General features: G+C 41.4%; 1 protein-coding gene across 1 annotated transcript; it reads left to right on the top strand.

Moving 5' to 3' along the window:
• Positions 1–7,389: 7,389 nt before the first annotated feature.
• LOC139703014 (zinc finger protein 709-like) lies at positions 7,390–22,109 on the top strand. The gene is made up of 4 exons (XM_071605874.1): positions 7,390–7,558; positions 17,036–17,162; positions 17,341–17,401; positions 17,972–22,109. Exons 1-4 carry the CDS (start codon positions 7,556–7,558, stop codon positions 19,545–19,547), a joined length of 1,767 nt encoding a protein of 588 aa, XP_071461975.1. The 5' UTR covers positions 7,390–7,555; the 3' UTR covers positions 19,548–22,109.
• The last annotated feature ends 1,728 nt before the right edge of the window (positions 22,110–23,837 follow it).

Here is a 23,837-nt window from a genome sequence, read left to right as displayed (position 1 = left end):
ATATTCTAGATTTTTATGATAAAAATATTTTCCTAAATAGAAATATTTTTATAATATTAATTAGACAGGTAATATAGAAATGTAGAAAAAAGATTTATATGTACTTGACTAACAGTTTTAACTGATTAATTCAAGGATATTTCAGGCTATTTCCCTGATTTTACTCTGTATGCTGATACTGAGCTAATATTTCTGTTCATATTTTGACATGATAAAGAGCTATTAAAATATTAAGTTTAATTCCTTTAAGCAAGGTCTTTATTGCCTAATGATTCTTATTGTTTAAGGCAAGGATTAATTTGGGTGAATAAATTCACATCCTTGATTAAACACTAAATACATTAAACTGCTGACTTAGATTCTAATTTTTACAATTCTCCTTGGAGACTAAATTTGATTGATTCAAAGACTGTCCATTCTTGCATATTTTGTTTGTTGAATCATTTTGAGATCTGGGAATTTTATTAGGACTGAGGTTCTCCAAATTAAAGTTGTACGTTAGTTTTGAGCAATAAAAGTTGCAAACCTTGTTGAAAATTCATGGACATGACAGAAGTTCTCTGACTGGATCTATGATCCATAAAAATATGGTAGGATTTATATAATGCTTAATGACATTTTTTAAAAGCCCATCGAGAGACACCTATTTAAAGGATAAGATTCTGAGACATAAAGATATTTTGAGACCTTGTCTCAGAAAGAGATTGAGGATTCCTTTTAAATTGTTAGGATGGATCAACTAGTTAGTATATATATTGGGAAATTCCAATAATCAATACAAGGTAAATCTGATCATTAAAATTCTTGTACTACTATCTATAACTTAAATTGATGATACTATGGCTTATGCAAGTCTTTACTCAATTTTATTAAATAAAGAAAAGGGGGAACACAGGACCCCAGAGGCACACAGTAGATCTTACAAAATATTTAATTTTTTTCTTAATTGTAATATTGAGAATCTCAGGGGATATAGCTCAGTTGTTAGGGTGCTTTGCTCACATGCACAAGGCCCTGGGTTCAATCTCAGCACCACCAAAAAAAAAAAAAAAAAAAAAAAAAAATTCAGACTGCTGTTGAATTTACTGAATCATGTTCACTGCTGCTGAACATGATTCAGTAAATTAAATCAGGTTTGAAAAGATAGAATTTAAACCTGTCATCATGAAAATGACTGAAAAACCTGACACAGGAAGGTAAATCTTCCAACTGCAGAGTTTACAACCACGTAGCATCATGAGCTTGTCAGGTAAGCAAAAATTATGAAGAGACTTCTATGGACCCATTTCTCAGATCTATTTTTTTAAATTTGTTTTTTACTTGTAGATGGAAACAATACCTTTATTTTGTTTATTTTCTCATGTGGTGCTGAGGATCAAATCCAGAGCCTCGCACGTGCTAGGCGAGTGCTCCACCATCGAGCCACCACCCCAGCCCTCAGATCCATTTTTAATGTGCATTGTAGTGTGGACTGGAAATTCCACCCATGAAACTAGATTAATCCTACTGACTGTAGTGGCCAGTTATATGTCGATCCTATGACAAACAGATTGTCTGGGATTATATTTGAGGAAAAGACAGCCTATTAGAAACCTAAACCAGACAATCCTGCTGGCCCTTGGAAATGAAGACTACTTATCTGGACAGTTGTCCAAAGAGAAAGATTGTTGAAATAGCATTTTTCTCTACAGACCAGTTATTTACATAAGGTATCCACCAATGTAGGGTTGCCCTGATCATTCTACAATAGAAATTGGCACGTTTCCTAAGTATTATTCCTGAGTATTCCTAAGTATTATGCAAATGTCTGGTCAGGACCACTCAAGAGGTCTAGAAATAGTGGATGCTTGTCTCCTAGAATGGACAAGAACAATTACAGGAGGATGCCTGTCACCTGGAAGTTTATTGGTAACACCCTAACCCTCAGTGAGATGGCACCCAAAAGGATGTTAGGATGTTTGTCTTCTGCCTTTAGAATATCTACATCACTGACAGACCTAATAGAGTCCTTAAATGTGAGAATTAAGAGAAAGGATGATGACTATCCTGTAGCCTGTATGAATACAGGTCATCTTAGTTATTATCAGCTGATATCTCAGAGCTACACTCTGCTGAAGTTAAGGTTCAGGTCTGAAACAGGTGCATGCCAATTAACCAGATCTAGGCCAGCTCCTGGTCTCAGGATCTTTGAAGTGACTACTTTAAATATTATTCCTTGCTTCTATGATACAGTCTTTATGGCTCTGTTTCAAACTTACAACATAGAGATTCTCTTAAAGTTGGACTTAAATTACTTCCAAGAGCTTTCATAGTCAGATAAATGCTGATGGAAAAATTCGAACTGAGTTAAAATGCTCTAAAAGGCCACTGTGATAAATATTGTGACTGAGCGCTCTGCTCCGTGGTTTGTGGAGAGGCTGGAGCACCATGCCAAATGAAAATGTCTGTGTTACCATTGCCAAGTGCAAGGCTTCCCAATAAAATCGAGAAAAGATGAAGAATCTTCTGATGAGTGTTTGGCAGAATAATAATAATAATAATAATAACAACAACAACAACAACAACAACAACAACAATAATAATAATAATAACAACCAGGATCTTCCAAGTTGGTTATGTCCCAGAGATAGTATGTTTTCTACTAATGCCTTTTGTGTTTCAATAGTAGATCATGATGACCTTGGACCAAGAATCCAGGGACTGAAAGATACAATTTCCCAATCGCCTTCAAATATTAAGGAAGAGGAGATATGTGGGGAGCCACTCTGAATGACCCCCCGCCTTCCAGTCCTGAAGCAAGAGGCTCTGACCGATCACTACAACAACTCTCTCTCTCTCTCTCTCTCTGCCCCCCTTCACTTTGAAACCATCCAAAACAGGGGACTGGCAGGACACTTCTCATTACTTTTCTGGCCAGAGGTGGGCAGGAGAGTTTCAAATTTCAAATCCCCCCTCCCAGGGAGCACTTGGTAGGCTGTTGGCCTGGCTCTTCTGCCGGAGGAAGAGCCCACTTCAAACCCCAAGCCCTTTGTGGCTACCCTGACCAAGGGGAACCTGGTCTCTAGCAGGGCTTCCCCATACCTCTGTGGGTCTCCCCTTCCTGATCAGAGTCTTGTTGGAAGCCAGACCCCTAACCTGCATTCACTCAGGCAGCCAGGAGGGAGATCTGGGGGCAAAGTTGGGACTAGTTTGCTCATTACATTTCCTGATCTGGGTCTCAGGTGCGTAGAATTGGACATTCTTTTTATTTTATTTTTTTTCTGATGACCTCTACCTTTGGATAGGATTGCTCAGTCAATTCCCATATAATGTCACTGTTGATGTTGTTAGATTTATATCTGCCCTTTTACATTCTATTTTCTTATGTCTTTTTTGAGGAGGGTGGGGACTCGGGATTGAACACAGGGGCACTCAACCACTGAGCCCCATCCCCAGCCCTATTTTGTATTTTATTTAGAGAAAGGGTCTCGCCAAATTGCTTATGACCTCACCATGGCTGAGGCTGGCTTTGAACTCACGGTCCTCCTGCCTCAGCCTCACAAGCTGCTGTGACTTGAAGTGTGTGCCACCATGCCTGGCCCTCTGAACTACATGCCCTGAACTACATCTCTATTGCAAGTTATATTTTGAGACAGAGTGAAGCTAAATTGCGGAGGCTGCTCTAGTAGGTTACTGATCTATTTTTGTTTTTTTTTGTGTTGCTGTTTGTTAATGAAGGTTTCTGATTTGTTTTTTTTTTTTTTTTTTAAGAGAATGAACTCATTATACAGCTGGGACCTTCTGAGAAACTGAGGCAGTGAAAAGACCCCCTTGAACCCTTGATTTTTGCAATCACATCAGAAAGTTTTCAGACTTGTCACCCTGTAACAGGCATGAACTTCTTGAAGGGGAAGGGGACATTCTCAAGGGTGAGAGTGGGTCCTATCAGAAAGCAGGGAGACCATGTGCCTCTTCTGCACTCTAGTTTTATTGGAGTCCTGGGAAGTTTCCAGAGAGTCCTGCCCAGGTGCACTTTTGGACTTCTGACAGCAGGGTGACATCATACTTTCAAGTCTCGATGGTCATGGGAACTCTATGTCACCTTGGCCCACGCTTAGTCATTCTAATTGGATCCTTATCCAAAGAATTATCCTTTCTTCCAAAATCTGGTCTGTGGAAAGAGTCACAAAATCTGTCCCTGCATGGTCACTTGGGTTTCTCTTAGGGGGTTTCCTGCCTGCATTTCTCATGCAGATCACAGGTAGTTTTCTGAGGAATGTGACACCTCTTGTCCACTTAGGCCAGGCAGAGTTGCAGGTAAATTGCTTTTTGGAAAAGAATGAATGTGCTGGTCAGCACGGTGGGCCCATTTTACAGGATTATTCTCTTAACCGTCTGTTCCCACCATTCTTGGGTGGGTTCCCTAAAAGACTAAGAGACACAGGTGCAGAAAAAGCACCGCTGTCGGTGACAGTCTTTAAGGATGGAACATCTGGGCAAGCAGGCAAGTTGTAGTCAGCATTCTATCCTCTGGTTCACAAGGGTCCCCGCTTCCCACCACAGTTCCTCCTTGGCAAAGTATTATGGGGTGCACCAACCTCCAGATCTTCACCTGGGTTTCCCTGTGTCCCACTGGGCTGTTTAAAGAAACATGCTGCAGGGGAGAGGGGCACATGCCTGAAATCCCAGTGGTTTGGGAGGTTAATGCAGGAAAACTGCAAGTTGGAAGCCAGCCTCTGCAGCTTAGGGAGGCCCTAAGCCACTTAGCCAGACCCTGTGTAAAATAAAAAAAGAGCTGGAAGTTTGGCTCAGTGCTTAGGCAGCGCTCAGTCAAATCCCTGGTATCAAACCCCCCACATATTTGTATATAAAGCAATACACCATTAGTTGTCCCCAACTCCCTTTGTCCTTTTGTGCCAGGAAAGTCTTCTTGGATTGAGTGCATCTTGGACGTAGACACTTTTGACTTTACCTGAATCAACACTGTTTCTTTCTCTCTTGGTCACGGTGACCCCTCCCCGACCTCCTGTGTGTCCAGGGTGGTTCAGGTGCACGGACTCGGGATCTGCCACATCCACAGTCTGAGGCTGTACACGTGACTCTCCATTTTGCTCTCCTTGCCCTCAGGCTGCCTTTCTTACGAGTCAATTCTACATTTAAGGAAAATACTATCTTCTCATACCCAGCCATGTTTGGTATTTTATTTAGAGTCAGGCTCTCATTGAGTTGCTTAGCACCTCAATTTTGCTGATGCTAGATTCGAACTAGCAATCCTCCTGTCTCGGCCTCCTGAGCCTCTGGGATTGCAAGCATGAACAACCATGCTTGGTCTAACCTTCTTATTTATCAATTTCTTCATTTGATTGATAGTAGGTTGGAGTCACCATCTGGACTCTCAGGCCCATTACAGTTTTGCTCACACCCACCTTCTCTGAACCACATAAAAGGGATGCTCAGTGGCAAAGTGCCCCTGCCCTCAATTCAATCTCTACCATGGGGGACAATAAAGGCACCTGGAATTCAATTCTCAGCCCTGGGCAGCTATGTGTCCACTTTGCCACACCTGTGGAAATAGGACTTTTTACACAATAGCCCCCCCCCCCCAGTCCATGGGCAATATTGTTAGGTAGAATGAACTTGGGCCAGTGAGCAGGATGTGAAAGACTTCACAAAGCCCAACTAGAGAGTAGAGAATAAAATTGTACTTAATTTCCAACAGGGGGATAGACATGACAGGCAGTATTGGCCCAAAGTGGCAATTTTTTATGGTTCATATGCAGGGTTAATGGGCCCAGCTGAGCAGGGATTTGGTTTCTTTCTGGTTGGACTATCAGTTGAAACCCAGGATGCTGAGAGTGCTGGGTCAGCTTCTGGGGGTGTATTGCTTCCTAGGGCTTGTGGCTTTTCTTGAAAACCTTGACATGGAAAGAATACACTGGAGGGGGACATCCTCCTGACAAAGTGAGGTTAGTCTTTGCAATAGAGTGACATGTGTCCAGGGGGCAAGTGAGTGTGAGCTCACAGACAAGTTATAAGACCACAAATGCCTGAAGCTTAAATCCTACAGATAATACTAAATCCTAGATACAATTTCCCCTATCCATACATGCCTATGATTACCCTTTCTATAAAATCTCAAAGTCCTTGTCAGCATCTGAAGACAGGGTAAGGACAGGGTTTCCTTGTCTTCCTGGTGTAGCTGCACTGGTCAAAGTTTCTTTCCTGCTTTGCATCATAACCTTTTCTGTTTGGTTTTGGATGAACACCTGACCAGACCTGTGGGATCACCAGAGTCACATCTCTGCAGAAGGCTTCCTAACAGTCGAAGTAGAACATCGACACTAAGCACAATGCACCCATTTTATTTCCACTGCTCATTGCTGCCCTAGAGGATTGCCCTCTTTCCTCCCCGACCCTTTCTGCTGGGGATGGAGCCTTGAGCATCAGAGCCAAATCCCAATTGCTTCCTTTCATAGATCAGGAGCCTCCTGAAAGCAACAGAGGCCAGGAGGTGAGGAGAATTACTAAATAGTTTTGAAATTGTTTTCATTTTTAGGTATTATATATGGGTCATATATATGATATCTTTAAATAGTGTTTCAAAAATTTGGAGAGCTTGTCTTTCTAAGTTGCTTGAGGTCGCATCAGCTGGGGAAAAATATATATATTTTATATATATATATATAATATATTATATATAATATATATTATATATAATATACTGATTAGACGTACTTGGTGTGAGAAATATATATATATATTATATATAAAAATATATATATTATATGTATAAAATATATTATATAAAATATCTATTTTATATATAGAATATAGTATATAAAATACATATTATATATGAAATATATATAATATATATATATTGTATAATAATATATAATATATAATATATATTATATATAATAAAATGTCGTACTTTCTTTTTTAAGGTACTGGGGAATAAACCCAATGGGGCTTGACCCCGACCTCTGAGCTCCATCCCCACCTTTCCATTTTAAGAGAGGGTCTCACTGTTTGCAGATGCAGACCTGACCTTGGGCTCCTCCAGCCTCAGCGCCCTGGAGAAGCTGTGCTTTGTTTTTGTGTTGAGGTTAAACCCAGGGCCTCCTCATGATCCCAAAGCACTCTATGGCTGAAGCTTAGCTCAGCGCCAGGTGTCACCTGTGTCCCAGAGGCTAAGCCAAGGCTTCCCACCTGGATTAGTTCCCAGCACAGCCGGGAAGCTCCTCCTGAAGAGGGCTGGGGCCAAGGATCTGTCACTCTACCTAATTTCAGCCAGTGATTGGATGATGTTAGCTGTCAGTCACGATGCCGAGGCGGGCCTGGAGGCCATCCATCCGGGTCGCTGCGGGGAACTGTCCAATCAGTGCGCAGAGGAAAGGGAAGGGCGGGCTTCCGCAAGCTCGCGGGCTTTTCTTCCTCACCGACTGGGTTACTCCTGCTCCAGGCCCCGAGTTCTCTGCTCCAGGGACCCAGGTGACTGCGCTGCCCGTTTCTCGGGGATCTCGGGTGCCCGGAGTTTCCTCCAGAGGACGTCAGGTCACCAGACAAGCTAAAAATGGTGAGTTCGCCGAAGGTAGGCGGTCAGCACCGGCCTTGGGGCCCGGCGGGCGGGTGAGCTGCCGAGTGCCGGCGGAGTCGCCGCTGTCGGGTGGCCCTGGGCCCTGTCCCCTGGTTCCCTGGGTTTGGAAGGGACGCTCAGCTCCCAGGTGTCCCCTTTGCTCCCTACCTGTGGCCCGCACTCACTTTTCCCAACGTGTAGGAAGCAGGGCCACAAATGTACCTTCCTTCTTTCAGTGGAGCTCCTCCCAGTGGAGGTCCTCCACATTGCAGGCGCCTCCTGCCTTCTAAAAGGCCACCTTCCCTCCACCTCACAGCTCAGCCAGACATTCCTTCTTCCCACTCCTTTCAAATAGACACCGTCTGCTAATTGTCATTATCGCTTAGTGAAATATTGGAAAGAATCAATCAATCTTCATTCCCCCCTCCCCCCCTCCCCCCCTTCCTCCCCCCCTTCCCCCCTCCCTTCCCCCCTCCCTTCCTCCCTTCCATGTGTTTTTGGAAGCTGGGCTGGCCTCCAACTTGTGATCCTCCTGCTTCAGCCTCCCCGCATATCTGGGATTACAGGCTTGTGCCAATGTCCCTGGGAAGAACAACACTTTTGAAAGCATTTGTTTTCTATTTGTGAATATTATCCTTGAGGGGAAAGAATGATCACTTAACACTTCCTTGTGTTTGGTCAAAATAACTGCTTTAAAGGGAATAAGGGGGTTGTTTATAGATCCCAGGGATATGGAATCCTGGGCTACATCAATCGAGTATAACTGCTCCCTTTTCTGAGAGTCCATGATGTAGAGTCACACCAGTCCTGTAGTTAGGTAAGCACACAGGATAATAATGATGTAGGGACAAAGGAGGTAAGGCACTAAGGTAGCTGGAAACAGGTTTATCTGGCTGCAGCCAGTCTCAGAGGGCACTGCTTTTGCTGTAATGAATCCATCCATCCCCTGAACCCCGAGTTCAGGTGGTTTCAGAATTTTATTCCCATCATGTAAGGGGAGGGACTCAGAAGTTCACATTGTAATACCGGGACCCCCAAAGAACTCTCAGACCACACAGTCTCATTCCAGTTAGGCCTTTATTGCTGGCCAGTGGAACACACTCTGCTCTCGAAAGAATGAGATGGTCAGAGTGGTGCCCCTGCCTTCAGTTGGCTCCATATTTAAGCACAAAAACCAGAAAAGGGAAGTTTGGGGGTTCAGGCAACGTAAGCAAGCCTGAAAGTTGTATTCAGGTAGTCTCCAGTTGGCCCCATAGATCACTCTGTGTTCTTGGGGAATTTTCATGAACAAAAGTATACAAACAGTCCCAGTCATGAGCTTTTTGAGTGTCATGGCTGAGTTCACAAAGTGGAGTCATCATAGTCAAGTTGTCACATCACACACATAAAAGCAGGTTTTTCTTTCTCTGTTCTGGCCAAGTTAACCCTTCAAGGACAGCACCTGAGGAGGGGAGAGCTTCTTCTCCCCTTTCTTTCCTTCCCCACCAGCTGTTACCATGGAGCCCAGTTGGTGACTTCTCTGTGAAACCCAGCTCAAGGCCAGAGGCCTTGTTTGCACATTTCTACAAACTACTATACTGGATACAAGTGTGTAAAAAATTAGTAAGGGGGAGTCCAGCACCTGGAGTGCTGATTTCTTCCAGACTAGCAGCCCAGTAAAATAGGGCAACACAAAAATAGGAAGTTTATCTACACTGAATTTTTTTTGTGGACACTCTTTTGTTGACAGTCCTAAAATTAGCCATGGTGAAGATTTCTGGAGAAACCCAGTTAAAATTTTCTGTGAAAAAATGGGATGCCACTATAATAATGTCTGATTCCTTGACTGTCCTTCATCCCCAGCTCTTTTCAGTATGATTTTCAGAAAGTATCTGGCTATGGTGCCCAGCTAGGCCTGAAAATTGTGATTCTCCTGCCTCAGCTTCCCAATCTGTTGGGTTTAAAGGCATCGACAACCCCAGCTACAGAAAATAGTTCATTTTAACCCAAATATTAATTATCATACTAAGGAACATGGATTCAAGTTACCCTGAAGATGTGTGTGTTCCTCCCTGGAAGAGATTACATCACTTCTTTTTTTCTTTCTTTTTCTTTATTTTCTTGCCTTCCTTCCTTCCTTCCTTCCCCTTCCTCCCTCCCTCCCTCCCTCCCTTCCTTCCTTGCTCATACCAGGGATTGAACCCAGGGGCACTTAAACACTGAGCCACATCCCCAGCCCTTTTTATATTATATTTTCAGACATGATCTCACTAAGTTGCTGAGTCTGGCTTTGAATTTAGCAATCCTCTTATCTTTGCCTCTCAAGCTGCTGGGATTACAGTTGTGTGCCACTGTGCCTGGCCTCCATGAACTTTTATAAAAGAAACTGTGTATCACTGCATTAACCAATTGCATTGGTAGGAACATCAGTTTGGTGGGGCACAGAAGAAAAAAAATAAAATTTCTTCTGTATGTCTGCTATTGCATTCTGGGCTTTGGTAGATTTTGGAGATGTCTGGTAAGGTCAGTGATATATTCTGAGAAATTTTGAGATTGTGGTGTGATACAGAAATTAAGATGATTGGCTATTGAAGAGCTTAGGATTAGCCCAAGATAATGTTTGCTCTCCATACAGAACCCTGCCTTTCCACCCTCATGGTGGTCTAGTTAGGCAAAGTCAAGTACTCTGAAGGTTCTTTGATGTAGATGCAACTGTATAGAGAATTTGAGTTCACAGCTGTAAAAATCTTGTGCTTTTTCTTTTATCTTCCTTAGGTGTAGACACCATGTCAAATTTCTTGGACAGAGGGTCCCTTTGGACACCTCCCAGTGTCCCATGTCCTCAGCCACTATCCTCTCCTGGAGCTGCCACAGAGTGCCCACAGCTGCCCTGTGCCTTGCAGGGTGACCAGAATTTCAGTCAGGCCCTGGGTCAGCTCCTCCTAGAGGACAACCTGAGGTGTGGGGTGCAGCCTCTCAGGGAAGCTGCTGGGGGCCCTGGGCTGAGGAATCTCCTGGAAAAGGCGTGATCTAAACAGCTACTTCCTTGGGACCTAGTTTTCCCCAAGCTCTGTTCCCATTCCTTGGAGACAGGTGGACAGTCAGCCTGTGGATGCGGGTGCTGAGGGGCCAGGTCAGCAGTGACTCCTGCCCTTTCAGTCTCTCACAGTGTGAAGGAGCAAAACCTGTCCCAGAGCATAAGGACCACCCACCCCAGGGCAGAGCTGTGCAGACCTGAAAAGCCTCATAGACTGGAGTCATGGTCCAGGTGCCTGGGAGGGTGATCCTGGATGCTTTTTCCATGAGCAAGACCAGGAGGAAGCATGTCCTGCAGTCAGGGACATTCCCTGTCCCTTGAGCCTGACACATCTGTGCTCTCTCAACACCAAAGCTTTCTGTGTAGCACTTTGAAATGATGTGCTCACTTATCTGAGGCCCAGATTTATTTATTCAGAGCCAAATTGGATGGAATATTATTAAAGAGGCAAGAGAGAGGTGGGTTAAAATCTACCTTTTTTTTTGTTGTTGTTTTGTAAAAAATCCCAACTTACAGCCAGATACAGTGGTGCACACCTGTGATCCTTCCTGCTCCAGAGGCTGAGACAGGAGTGTTGCAAATTTGAGGACAGCCTTAGCAACTTAGCGTGGCCTTCTGCAACCTGGTGAGACTGCGTCTCAAAATAAAATATAAAAATGACTGGGGATGTGGCTCAGTAGTAAAATATCTCTGGGTTTAATCTCGGGGGCATCAAACAAAAAAGAAAAAAGAAAAAAAGGAAAAGAAAACACCTAATTACCTAATTTACCTTTTGCTACCCCTGAGTATGTATAGAAAGTTTGTAAGATTCAGATTTGTCTTTTCAGTGGTTTGAAATTGAAATCCAACCCTAGATTCCAAAATACCACGTAAGATACATAGAAACTCTGTCTTGCATTATTGCTGCAGAATTTGAGTCCAATTCTACAAAAATAGTGGTGGATAAATTTATGAATGTGATTTCATGAAAACTAGTATCTGTCCTTCACAAGGTGATGATTTTGACAAAGGATGGCAGTTTTTCACCGTTGTTGACTGAACTTGGCAGGTTCATGTTAACTGTGTGGTTTTTTGTTGTCAGGAATGGAACCCAGAGGTGCTTAACCACCAGCCCCTTTTAAATTCTTTATTTTGAGACAGAGTCTTGTTACATCATCTAGGGCCGCTGGGGTTACAGGTGTGCACCATCACACTGGTCTTCATTGTAAATTGTAAGGACAATTTTGGCAATACCTTGAATACCCAACTGTAATCATTTAATCACTGAATATCAGTGAAAGAGTAAATGACACCTGTTTTCTGCAAAGGAGAGATCCTTGTGTCTAAATAAGGGTGTTGATCCCCTCACCATGTCACCTAATTCCTGTTCCCTCCCAACTGCCTCCTCGTAGGGCCACGCCTTTGGGAGCTAGCCTTTTAGCTTATGAAACTTGGGAGTAACATAAATGCTCTCTCTATTCTCTCTGTCCTGTACAACATTTTGGCTGGTCTTAGATACAGTGTACTGTTTCCAGTTTTTTGAAAAGTATTTTTTGTTGTTGCTGTAGTTGGACACAATGCCTATTTATTTATTTTTATGTGGTGCTGAGGATCAAACCTAGGGCCTCTCATGTGCTAGGCAAGCACTCTACTGCTGAGCCAGAATCCCAACCCTCCTATTTCCATGTTTAGATATAGTTTTTCTTAAGTTTACCTCCAAAATACAACAAACCATGCCCTAAATTTTACAGAATTTGCTGAAATGCTCAGTGTTTTTTGAGAGAGTTTAGATCATGGGAACATTCAATCTTCTTTGTGAGAAAGTGTGGTGTCTTTCCACTGATTTTGTGTGGTTTTATGCCTCTAATTGTGTACCTTTTGTATTATAATCATTTTTATCTCTCATTACATGTATTTTACCAAGCTACTGTCCAGCCCAAGAGCATTAGTATTGTAGACTGTTGTTTATTTATTTGCTTACTTATTGAGTGCTGGGAATTTATGCCATGGGCTTGCTCATTCTTCGTTATCTTCCAGAAATAAATTTTAATTTGTGAGCAACGTTCTGGAGGTGGGCAGGTGTTTTACTGGGGGATAAACGTACAGGCACTCGACCACTGAGCACATCCTCAGCCCTTCTTCTTATTTATTTATTTTTTCTTTTTTTTTTTTTTGTATTTTGTATAGTTGTAGATGGATAGAATACCTTTATTTTGTTTATTTTTCTGTGGTGCTGAGGATCATACCCAGTGCCTTACACATGTTAGCAAGTGGTCTGCCACTCAGCTACAGTCCCAGACCCCCTTTTTATTTTTGATGAAGACCAATCTCACTAAATTTCTGAGTGTCTTGCTATGTTGCTGAGACAGGCCTGAAACTTTTGCCATTTCCCTGCCTTGACCTCCCTAGTGGCTGAAATTACAGGTGCACACCACTCCACCAGCAGTTGGAATGAGTTTTGAAGACTTATCATCCAATTTCTTTCCAGATGAAAATAGTATTGAAAATCAGTTTTCTTGCTTTTGTTCACACTTTTGAAATTTGTAACTATGACTCTTCCTCTTTGCTTTATTTTTGCATTATTATGAAAAAGGTATTTAGCATATAATATTGTTTCTTATGTATACATTTTTAAAACTTCACGGCTTGGTAGTTTATTTACTTCTTCATTAGATAAACTTTGTTTTTATGAGCAATTTTAGGCTTACATAGTTTATTAGTCAGTGTTCTCTAGAGGAAAAGTATCAAGAGGAAGTAGCATTATCAAAGGGGATTCATTAGATTGGCCTACTTGACCTGAAGGTGGATGTCCACAGTGGCCATCTGCAGGCTGGAGAGCTTGAGAAGTAGTAGCTGCAGAGTCCGAGAGGCTGAAGCCAAGACACCATCCTATTGGATGGTGTTGCCTAGCTTTAAGAGGTTCTCCAGTTTGGCTCACTATCCCATATGCCCATCATTTGTAGACACACCCTCATGGACACACCCAGAAGCTCATTAATCATTGGCATCTTTTAATCCAATCAAGGTGACAATTAAATGTACCATTACACATAGTATCAAATACCCCTTCTCTCCAGCTGATAGTCTCCACTGTTTTCAACATATTGCATTGGTGTAGGGTGTTTGTTAGTTACTAAACCCGTGTTGAACATTTGATAAAGAGAATGGATGAAGCAACATTTAGGATAAGCCAAAGTTCATCCTTTACTTTAGGGTTCCTCTTCCTTGTGATGTGATTGTGTGTGTCACGTCGTATACAAGATAATGTCATACAGAAGAATTTCACTGCTCTGGGAATCTTGTGTTCCACCTGTTTATCACTCCTCCTCATTGCTTCCTCCCTTTCTGCTCCCTAAGTCCCTGGCACTCATCACTTCTGCTAGTGCATCTATAATGTTGTCTTTTCCAGAATGTCCTTGGCTTGGAATCTTACTGCACTTGGCCATTTCAAACTGGCTTCTCTCACTTAACAGTCTGCCTTTAAGGGTGCGGTATCTTTCCAGGCTACAGAGCTCATTTTCTGGGTGATGCTCTTTGGTGTGGTTAAACTGCAGCTTGTCCATTCAGTATTGAAAGGTGCATCTTCCTTGCATCTAGCTTTGGGCCGTTCTGGATATGGCTGCTGTAGTCACTGCAGTGAGGGTTCCTGTGCCCATAATTTTCACATCATTTGCATAGACACTTGGAGTGTGATGACTTCATTGTACAGTTTTTTGCATTTATGATTAAATGTTGCATTTATGATTATGAGCATCATTCATAGTCTTCTTTTCTATTTAATACTTTTCTTTATCTATTTAATTTGGATAATATGGTAACTTCTGCCTCAGGAAGACTTAGGAGGTGTTAACTCAGCTTTTATGTTCTGGAAAAAAAGTAGAAAACTGGTGGCAGTTCTTATGTGTCTCATGGAAGCCTGTTTGAGATGTCAGAGCCTTGCCTTGCCTTTTTGGGAAGTAATTAGTTATTGAGTCTGTGTTTTTCCAGCAGCCATGGGCTCATCTGTTTTGTGTGTTTCCCCTTGTGTGTAAGTTGTAGGAGATTGTCTCTCTCAAAGAAATGGTCCAGTTTCTGCAAGTTGTCTAATTTGTGTCAAGAACGTTTATGATAATCTTGAAGTCCCAATGCATTGTTGACGATGACACTTTTAAATCTGTTAGTAGGTTTTCAGTCCTCGTTGTTTTTTTCTTTAATATTATTGTATATTTTACACTTTTTATTTCTTTCTTTTTATGTGGAAGTGAGGACTGAACCCAGTTTCTCCCAAGCACTAGACAAGCACTCTTCCACTGAGCCACAACCCCAGTCCCTGTCCTCTGTATTCTTAGCCTTATGTCAGTTAATCAGTGATGCTGATGTTCATGAAGAACTTGATTTGCAGACTGCAGATTTCCTGATTGTGGTTTCATCAACACCTTCTCTGTTACCTTCCTGTGGTTAATTTAGGTTTACCTTGCTCTTTTTCTCTGGTTTTCTGAAGTGGCAGTTTCATTGGTTGCTTTTAGCTCTTCTTTTCTGAAATGTGTGTTGGATGACTTAGATACCAATACAGCGCCACCTCTGGTGTTCTCTATGAATTTCCTATGATGGACTTTTACATTTTTTTCTTTCAAAATGGTTACCTTTTCTCTTGAGTCACCTCTTTGTCCTGTGTCTGTTCAGAGCCCTGTGTTTCATGTCCCCTTCCCTGGAGGCCTTGTAGCTTCTTCTGATCTGATTTCTGCTTTAGCTCTCATGTTCTTTGAGCATACATGGGATTTCACTGGCGGTGCACTTGTAGGGGTATGGTTTATGTCCTGTAGAGTGTTGCTGTGATCCTGAGACCTCAGTGTGCTTCCCGTTTGGTTGAAGGTCCATGAAGCCCTCCTGTCTGCATCATTGTCCTGACAGAGTTGGGCTGACGTCTCTGAGGATAATTTTGGATTCTTTGTTGTTTGGGGTGGTTCTGTATGTTTTCAGTCTTTGAGTATGCTTCTGTGTAAGTGGCAGGGACATTTCCTTTTTGTCTGTCCTTCACGGTGCAGACATCATAGCATGCTTACAGATGTGAATGGTGGCCTCTTTCACACCCAGACTGTGTGGGATAGTTCAGAATTCTGGGCTACAAACTTGTTGCTTTACCACACTGTGGAAGAGCTTCTGCCTTAGGTTTGTTTGCACCACCATTGCTACAGGCACAATGAATCTGTTTCACCACAGACAACCATTGCATATGTGGCCCAACCTTGATCAAAATGTCCTTGAGCAGAACATTGGTATGTGTCTCATGACTGTATATTATGGTAGTGATTCGGCTGCTGTTAAGAAGAGTTTGACAATCATTGGACATTCATTGTTGCAGTGAGACTTAGAAAAGTAGTGCCTGCTGTTTATTAAGAAGATTGTTTTGAGAGTTATAAAACTTTGTAAGGCTGTTGTTTGGACAAGGTGACATTTTTTTTTTTTTTATAGAGATGAGAATTTTTAATATTCATTTTTTAGTATTCGGCAGACACAGCATCTTTGTTTGTATGTGGTGCTGAGGATGGAACCTGGGCCGCACGCATGCCAGGCGAGCGTGCTACCGCTTGAGCCACATCTCCAGCCCATGATGACATTTTTTGGGTCATTGAGTTATTTCTAAGACACGTGCCATCTTTCCACTTACCCCATTCTGCTTTGACAGTAACCACAAGAAATTATCAAATTGTTGTGTTTATTAATAAATAAATTAAATTAATCAAATAAGAACTCATGTTTGTTTTGGTCCTTTAATAGTAAGCTAGTTGACTAAATTTGTTCTGGAGTACAGCACCTGCAAACTTCTAGTTGTTCTTAGTGTACTCACACAGAATGAGCTCAATCTCCAGTTAACACATTGTGACCACCTGTGTGAAATGTTGTCTAAATGTTGTCTATGAAGGAATCTCCTTAGTGACCCCATGCCCAGAGGGTGGGAGAGGAGGCTGGTTCTAGGCATTTCTTTAAGTATGGAACAATAGACTTTCAGAGGAAACAAGACATCAGTAAATACCATGTTGCCTATATTAACCTTGTAGGTACCGGGAGCCACTGTAGTTGGCAGAATCTCTCTCAAATGCTTAGTTTCATGATTCCTGCATTTTTCTACTCAACACCTTTCTTTTCTAAAGATAAGTACTATGAGAAGTGCTTATATTAGCTCTGTACCACACAGGACATTTCTAGGACATGTAATAGAGGTGCAAGCATTAAAGAAGTTAGGAGTGATCTGGGAGCCTGTCTTACTTCCTGTGAACTCACCAAAGGAAGGGTAAAAATCACTATGATGTTTGCCTTCTGAGTATCCAATTTCTAGTGTTGGAATGGGTGTAAGAAATTGAGTGCAGTAAAGATTTGATGGACCAAATCATGGAATTAATCAGGAGGCCAGGGAATCATGTGAACATCATGCATGTTGAGTGCAGATTTCTCATGCTGTCATTCTCTCCTGGCCTCCACTATACATTTGTGGTATATTTTAGATCTCAGTGACCTTTGAGGATGTGGCTGTGAACTTCACCAAGGAGGAGTGGGCTTTTCTGGATGCTTCCCAGAAGAACCTTTACAGAGATGTGATGCTGGAAGTCCTCAGAAACCTGGCTTCTATAGGTAATAATGATGTTTTAAAAATTAATCAAATAGGGAACTCATGTTTATTTTGGTCATTTATGTAGAAGGTGAAAAGGAAATCAGTTGACGTATTATTGAAGCATATATGGCACCTACAATTTGGCAAAGCATTTCTAGCTCCTATATATTCATAAATATTGTTATGTTCTCATTTTAGGAAACAAGTGGGAAGACAAGACCACTGAAGATCAGATTGAAAGCTCTGGAAGCAACCTAAGGTAACTGTACTCACAAGAGGAATTCGTGAGGGAATCTGAGAACTGTCATATGATTTTTAAAGCAAACCAACCAAAGAAGTATGCATAATGTGAAATGTATTTATTCTTATAATATTTTTTACCAGAAATATATACTTATCTGTAACAGGTATTCAGTCTTTTCAAAGTATTTGACATGCAAAAAGTAGTATGAAATTGCATATGTGAATATCACTATGTGAATAATAGCCATAGAGAAGGTGTGTTGCAAAGGATTGTTTCCTTTCAATCTCTTTATTTTCAGGCAACTTTGACAAGTCAGAAAATCTAGCCTTCACCTGATGTTGGTAGAAATGTAAAGACCTATAAATAAATAGAAAATTGTGAATGAGTTAGGTATCAATTATGTACTGGTCACTGCTTCTTCAAAGAAGTCCTATGGTAAACTTCAAACTTTCCCCACAGAATAGTGTGGGGAACCTTCAAATCGATTCCAATTCTTAATGAGACAAAGAAAAATTTTAGTAGAGTAAATCCATGTGACTTCATTATGTGTGCAAAAGATTTCATATGTCCTTCATTCCTTCATAGGCACATCACATCTCACTCTGGACACAAATACTATAAGCATGAGGAATGTGAAGAGAAGCCATGTGAATTTAAACAATATAGGAAATCTGTGGTTTCTCTCAAAAGTGTTCACACACAAATGTTGTTCCAAACTGGAGATAGACCACATGAAAATACAGTATGTGGGAAAGTCATCAGTTGTTTCAATGACATTCAAAGACATGAAGAAACTCATACTGGGAGGCAACCCTATGAATGTCAACAATGTGGTGAAGCCTCTTCTTCTCTCCCAGGTGTTCAAAGACACATGATAACACACAGTGGAGGTAAACCTTTTCAATGTGAGGTATGTGGGAAAGCCTTTCATTTCTCCTCCTTATTTAGAAGACATGAAAGAACGCATTCTGGAGAGAAACTCTATGAATGTAAACAAGATGGTCGAACTTTTATTTCACACACAAGTCTTCAAAAGCACAGGATCACACACACGGGGAATGCACATTTCAAATGTAAGGTATGTGGGAAAGACTTTGCTTATCCCAGATTACTTAGAATACATCAAAAAACACATACTGGAGAGAAGCCCTATGAATGCAAGCAGTGTGGCAAAGCCTTTGCTAGATCTGGTGACCTTCACATACATGAAAGAACTCACACTGGAGAGAAGCCCTATGAATGTAAGCAGTGTGGCAAAGCCTTTGCTACATACCGTCAGCATCATAAACATGGAAGAATACATACTGGAGAGAAGCCCTATGAATGCAAACAATGTGGAAAAGCCTTTGCTAAGTCCGATCAGCTTAACAGACATGGAAGAACACACACTGGAGAGAAGCCCTATGAATGTAAGCAGTGTGGAAAAGCCTTTGCTAGATCTGGTGACCTTCAGATTCATGGAAGAACACATACTAGAAAGAAACCCTTTGGATGTCAACAATGTGGAAAAACATTTGCTTCATCCCATCATCTTCACATACATGGAAGAATGCATACCGGAGGAAAGCCCTATGAATGTGAACAATGTGGAAAAGCCTTTACTACTGCCTCTTACCTTCAGAAACATGAACGAACTCATACTGGAGAGAGGCCCTATGAATGTAAGCGGTGTGGGAAAGCCTTCACTCAGTCCTCTCACCTTCACTCACATGAACAAACTCATACTGGAGAGAAGCCCTATGATTGTAAGCAGTGTGGCAAAGCCTTTGCTAGATCCAGTGAAGTTCAAATACATGGAAGAGTGCATACTGGAGAGAAGCCCTACGAATGTAAGCATTGTGGAAAAGCCTTTGCTAGATCTGGTGACTTTCACATACATGAAAGAAGTCATACTGGAGAGAAGCCCTATGAATGTAAGCAGTGTGGCAAAGCCTTTGCTGCATCTCGTCAGCTTCTTAAACATGGAAGAACACATACCGGAGAGAAGCCCTATGAATGCAAACAATGTGGAAAAGCCTTTGCTACATCCTATCAACTTAACAGACATGGAAGAACACACACTGGAGAGAAGCCCTATGAATGTCAACAATGTGGAAAAGCCTACACTACTGCCTTTTACCTTCGGATACATAAACACACTCATACTGGAGAGAAGCCCTAAGAATGTAAGCAGTGTGGCAAAGCCTTTCTAGATCCAGTGGCCTTCACAGACATGGAAGAATGCATACTGGAGAGAAGCCCAATGAATGTCAACAACGTGGAGAAGCCTTTGCCACATCTTGTCTGCTTCACACATGTGAAAGTACACATACTGCATAGAAATCGTATGCATGAAAACAATTGGTAAACTCTTCTGTTATTACTGTTTCACTCATATACATGTAGGAAGTTTACTGGAGAAAAATCCTTTGAATGTGAAATATGGTAAATCAATATTTCATGTCATCCTCAAAGACAAGAGAGGCTCACACTGCTGAAAATGCGTGTGTGTGTGTGTGTTTGTGTGTGTGTGTGTGAGTGAGAGAGAGAGATCGATCAATCGATCCACTGGGGATTTAGTCTGGTGGTGCTCTACCACTGAGCTACATTCCAGTTCATTTTTACTTTTTATTTTGAGACAGGGACTTGTTGAGTTTCTTAGGGTCTTCCTAAGGTGCTGAGGCTAGCCTCCAACATTGATTCTTCAGAATCAGCCTCTCGAGTCTCAGGAATTAAAGGCATACACCACCACATCCAACTGAATAACTCTTTAAATGTGAAAAATATCACAAATCATTCTATTTTCCCTGTTGCCTTCAAAGCCATTTCACTCACATTGAAAAACAAACCCTCTGAATTTGGGGGATTTGCTACATTCTGTCAGCTTCATTTTCTTTCTTATATATGAAAACACTCAATGCAGAGAAGCCCTGTGAATGTGAGAAATGTGGGAAATCATCTAGTTTTCTCATTTTTTTCCCTAAGGACTGGGAATATCGTTTTGGAATAAAAAGAATAAATCCTATGCAAGTAAGAAATATAAAGGGTTCAGGTGTTCTAGTTTTGTTCAGTTGTATGAAAGGAGTCATACTGTAGAAAATGCTGAGGATAAGCCATGTGGGGCAGTATTCAGCTTTCAGAGTTTTCTCCAAAGGCATAAAAGAATTCACATCTGTGAAAATCCTTTTTCTATCTTTAAAAATTGCAGTAACACTTTCAACTTTCCAGGTCCCTTTGAACAGCATTTAAGAAATCACACTGGAGAAAATCCCTGTATGTAGAAATGTGGTGAGAACTTTGCTTGTTTCAGATCCATTTGAACTTGTTCAGACTTGAGGAAAATTCAATTTTATTTCATTTTATTTATTTATTTTGAGAAAACCAGTGTAGGTGTGTGCCTTCATTTCTTTTTTCTTTCTTTCTTTTTTTTTTAAATCTATTCAGAGGTAACAAAACTGCACCCTGGGTTGGAGAGGAGCATTGCATCAGCATGAAGATTTGAAAGCAATATGTTTTTCTGGGTTAAATCTCTCTTATTGTTAGATTCCATTTTCCTGTATTTTAAGTCTTTTGAGTCTAATGTTTCATTACATATTGTGTATGTTAGTTTAGGCCTCTCCACTCCAGGCTTTGGTACAGATTGGTGAAATGGCTCTTCTGAACTTCTTTCCTCTCTTTCTTTGTTCAGATTTCACCCAGGAGTGCTCTACCACTGAGTTTCTCCACAATCCTTTTAATTGTTATTTTTTGAGATGGGGTGAGGCTGGCAGCTGGGACCATCGGGATGTGTCTGTGTACCCTGCAGCTGGCCTCTTCCTTTTCCTTGATTGCTTATTGATCTATTGATGACTCTGGGACCATCACACTTGTCACTTGTGCTTGTTGTAAGGCTCATGTATTGTGCTGTATGTAGGCACATTAAAGAGCATTATAAGATAATATCATTTGTGTATATTGTTTGGAGAGGCACTTTCTCAAAATATATTTTGCCCTATACTTGAATTGCTTTCTCTTTTATTTTTCCAGTCCTGGGGACCGAATCCTGCCTTGTGCATGCTAGGCAGGCATTCTAGCACTGAACGCTCCGTGACTCAGGTGGTGAGTTTGCTGCTGCTGTGAGTGTGGACCCCACTGATAACCACATCAGCAGATGCAGCTCTGCAGGTGTTTCCTCCACAATTGCAGCTGATCTCTTCCTTCTTAAAGGTCTTTTATACCAGTGAATTTTTTTTAAAAAAACTACATCCAGTTTTGGTTTTCTCCCCATGAATAATACTTAGGTGGAATATGCAGAAAAACCAGGCTTGATTTCTCTCTGTGTTTAAAGTACCTCAGTAGCCCTGGGAAAATTGTGTGATGGTTTTCTTAATACACACTGCATGACCAAAGGCTTGGTAAGGAGCATCCCAGTCTGATGTCCTAATACAGCGGCACTCTCTTCTCTACCAAATAATCTTAAATAAGCTTCTCAAGAGACCTTCACCATAATTTTCTTTCAACAGAATGTCAGGAAAAGATTTTGCAAAGATCTCAATGTGGGTTATAACACAGACTTCTGCTTTTCTGGCAAAGCTTGGAAGACCTCTGACCAATCTTAAAATTGGTACACAAAGCACTTTCTGTGAACTAATCAAATCAAATCAAAACAACAACAACAAAAAACACCTTTATGTATACCCCCACAAAAAATATAAACCTCCATCCCTGTCCCACTGGATGTAAATAAAGATCAATGAAATTCAAAGCAGTGATCCAAAAAATTTTGTGATACCCCTGAGAACCCTGCAGCTAATCAATGTGCTCCTGGAACATTCCTTGGGTGTCTAGCCTCATGTGCCCTACATCACTAATAAAGCTACAGCCTCCAATCAGGTGATATTGTGCAGTACTTGCTGTGGAGAGGGCTGTTTCTGCTCAGGGTAAAGGATTCAGTTACTTGTCCTAGGGATTCAAAGCCTCCTGAGCAAAACCTCACCCACAAGCTATTCAGGTGTCATGGATCTTGTGTGATCATTGGAACGAGTTCCTTACATACTTGTGTCCAAATATTGAAGTTTGCCAACATGCCAAAGATGGGTTGATTGTCACTGCTATCTCTGTTGCAGCCATTTGCTGTGTCTCAGTGCTCATTTGGAAAGGAAGGCCAAAAGAGTGTGCTGTGGCCCTTTTGTTTTTGATAAATACAGCCTAAGCCATCCAGTAAAACTTCATTAAAAGATAGTTTTGAACGCTTCCCAGGATTTCCAAAAACTTTCTTTGCAGCTAATGAGTCAGTGTGGCAATTTCCTAGTTTTACATTTTTGATTTAGTAGAAATATTGCATAGAGTTGTGTGAGCACTTGATGCAGTCTGGACTTCTTTGTAATAAATCCATTTGCCAAAGGCAGTAGTTGCAGGCTTGTTCCTGGGCAGTGTGAGGGACTGGAGTGAATGCAACTGTCCTGGGGTGTGGGCATTGTTTGTAGGAGTTCAGTCTTGGTGAGTACATCAGTTTAGGAATCAGACTCCTAGGAGGGCTACAGAATCTCCTGACAGGACCTGCCTGTCCCTTTTGGACAATAGTGTTGTCATGTGAGCTGGCAGGCGGATGGTTACCTTCTGATGGATTTGGGTTTGTAGCTGAGCAAGTAGTGAGAATGTACAATGATTAAATGAGAATTAGAATATTCTTTGTGATACCAAAGACATAATTTGGGGGCCAAACATAATAACAAGTAACCTCTTGGACCTTGAATCACATATTTTCCTTCATGTATGCATTTTCTTACAAACTTTTGTAGTGTGATGCTTATGTGGAACAAACTGAGATAAACATGGAGAGGTTTATTTAATGGTACAGTGTACTAGAAGTTTTAAAGACTTGCAGCAGGGTTAGATTCCACTATTGTAAAAATTTTATGAAAGACTCTGCAATTCTCAAAATTCTTGAGAATCCTCAGGTGCTGTGGCATACACCTGAAATACCAGTGGCTCAAGATTCTGAGGCAGGAGGATTGTGATTTTTTTTTTCACTTTTTTTAAAGAGAGAGAATTTTTTAATATTCACTTTTTAGTTTTCAGTGGACACAACATCTTTATTTTATTTTTATGTGGTGCTGAGGATTGAACCCAGCACCCCACGCATGCCAGGTGAGCATGCTACCATTTGAGCCACATCCCCAGCCCATCTTTTCATTTTTCTTGAAAAATTTATATATATAAATATAAATTTTTTTCCTCAGAATCAAACCCAGTGCCTCACACATGCTAGGCACATTGTCAACCACTGAGCCACAACCTTAGCCCAAGGGTTCTGATTTGTAAGGTGGTCTCCCTGGATAACAAGGAGTAAAGAACTCAGTGAGACCGTGTCTCTAAGAAGTAACTCAAAGAATAAATAAAAAAGAAGGCTGGGAGGTGGCTGAGTGGTTGAGTGCCACTGAGTTTGATTCACAGTACCCCCAAGAAAAATGCATTAGGAACCAAGTTTTAA

Source organism: Marmota flaviventris, chromosome 20 (genome assembly GCF_047511675.1).
Source record: "Marmota flaviventris isolate mMarFla1 chromosome 20, mMarFla1.hap1, whole genome shotgun sequence".
Lineage (NCBI taxonomy): Eukaryota > Metazoa > Chordata > Mammalia > Rodentia > Sciuridae > Marmota > Marmota flaviventris.
Note: the sequence above shows the minus strand (reverse complement) of the source record. Positions and strands in the feature narration are given on the sequence as shown.

Excerpts from the sequence above, each read along its gene's own strand:
- LOC139703014 (XM_071605874.1), top strand. Across the intron at positions 17,163-17,340 it reads CAGAAACCTGGCTTCTATAG|GAAACAAGTGGGAAGACAAG; the intron begins GTAATAATGATG and ends TTCTCATTTTAG. Across the intron at positions 17,402-17,971 it reads AGCTCTGGAAGCAACCTAAG|GCACATCACATCTCACTCTG; the intron begins GTAACTGTACTC and ends ATTCCTTCATAG.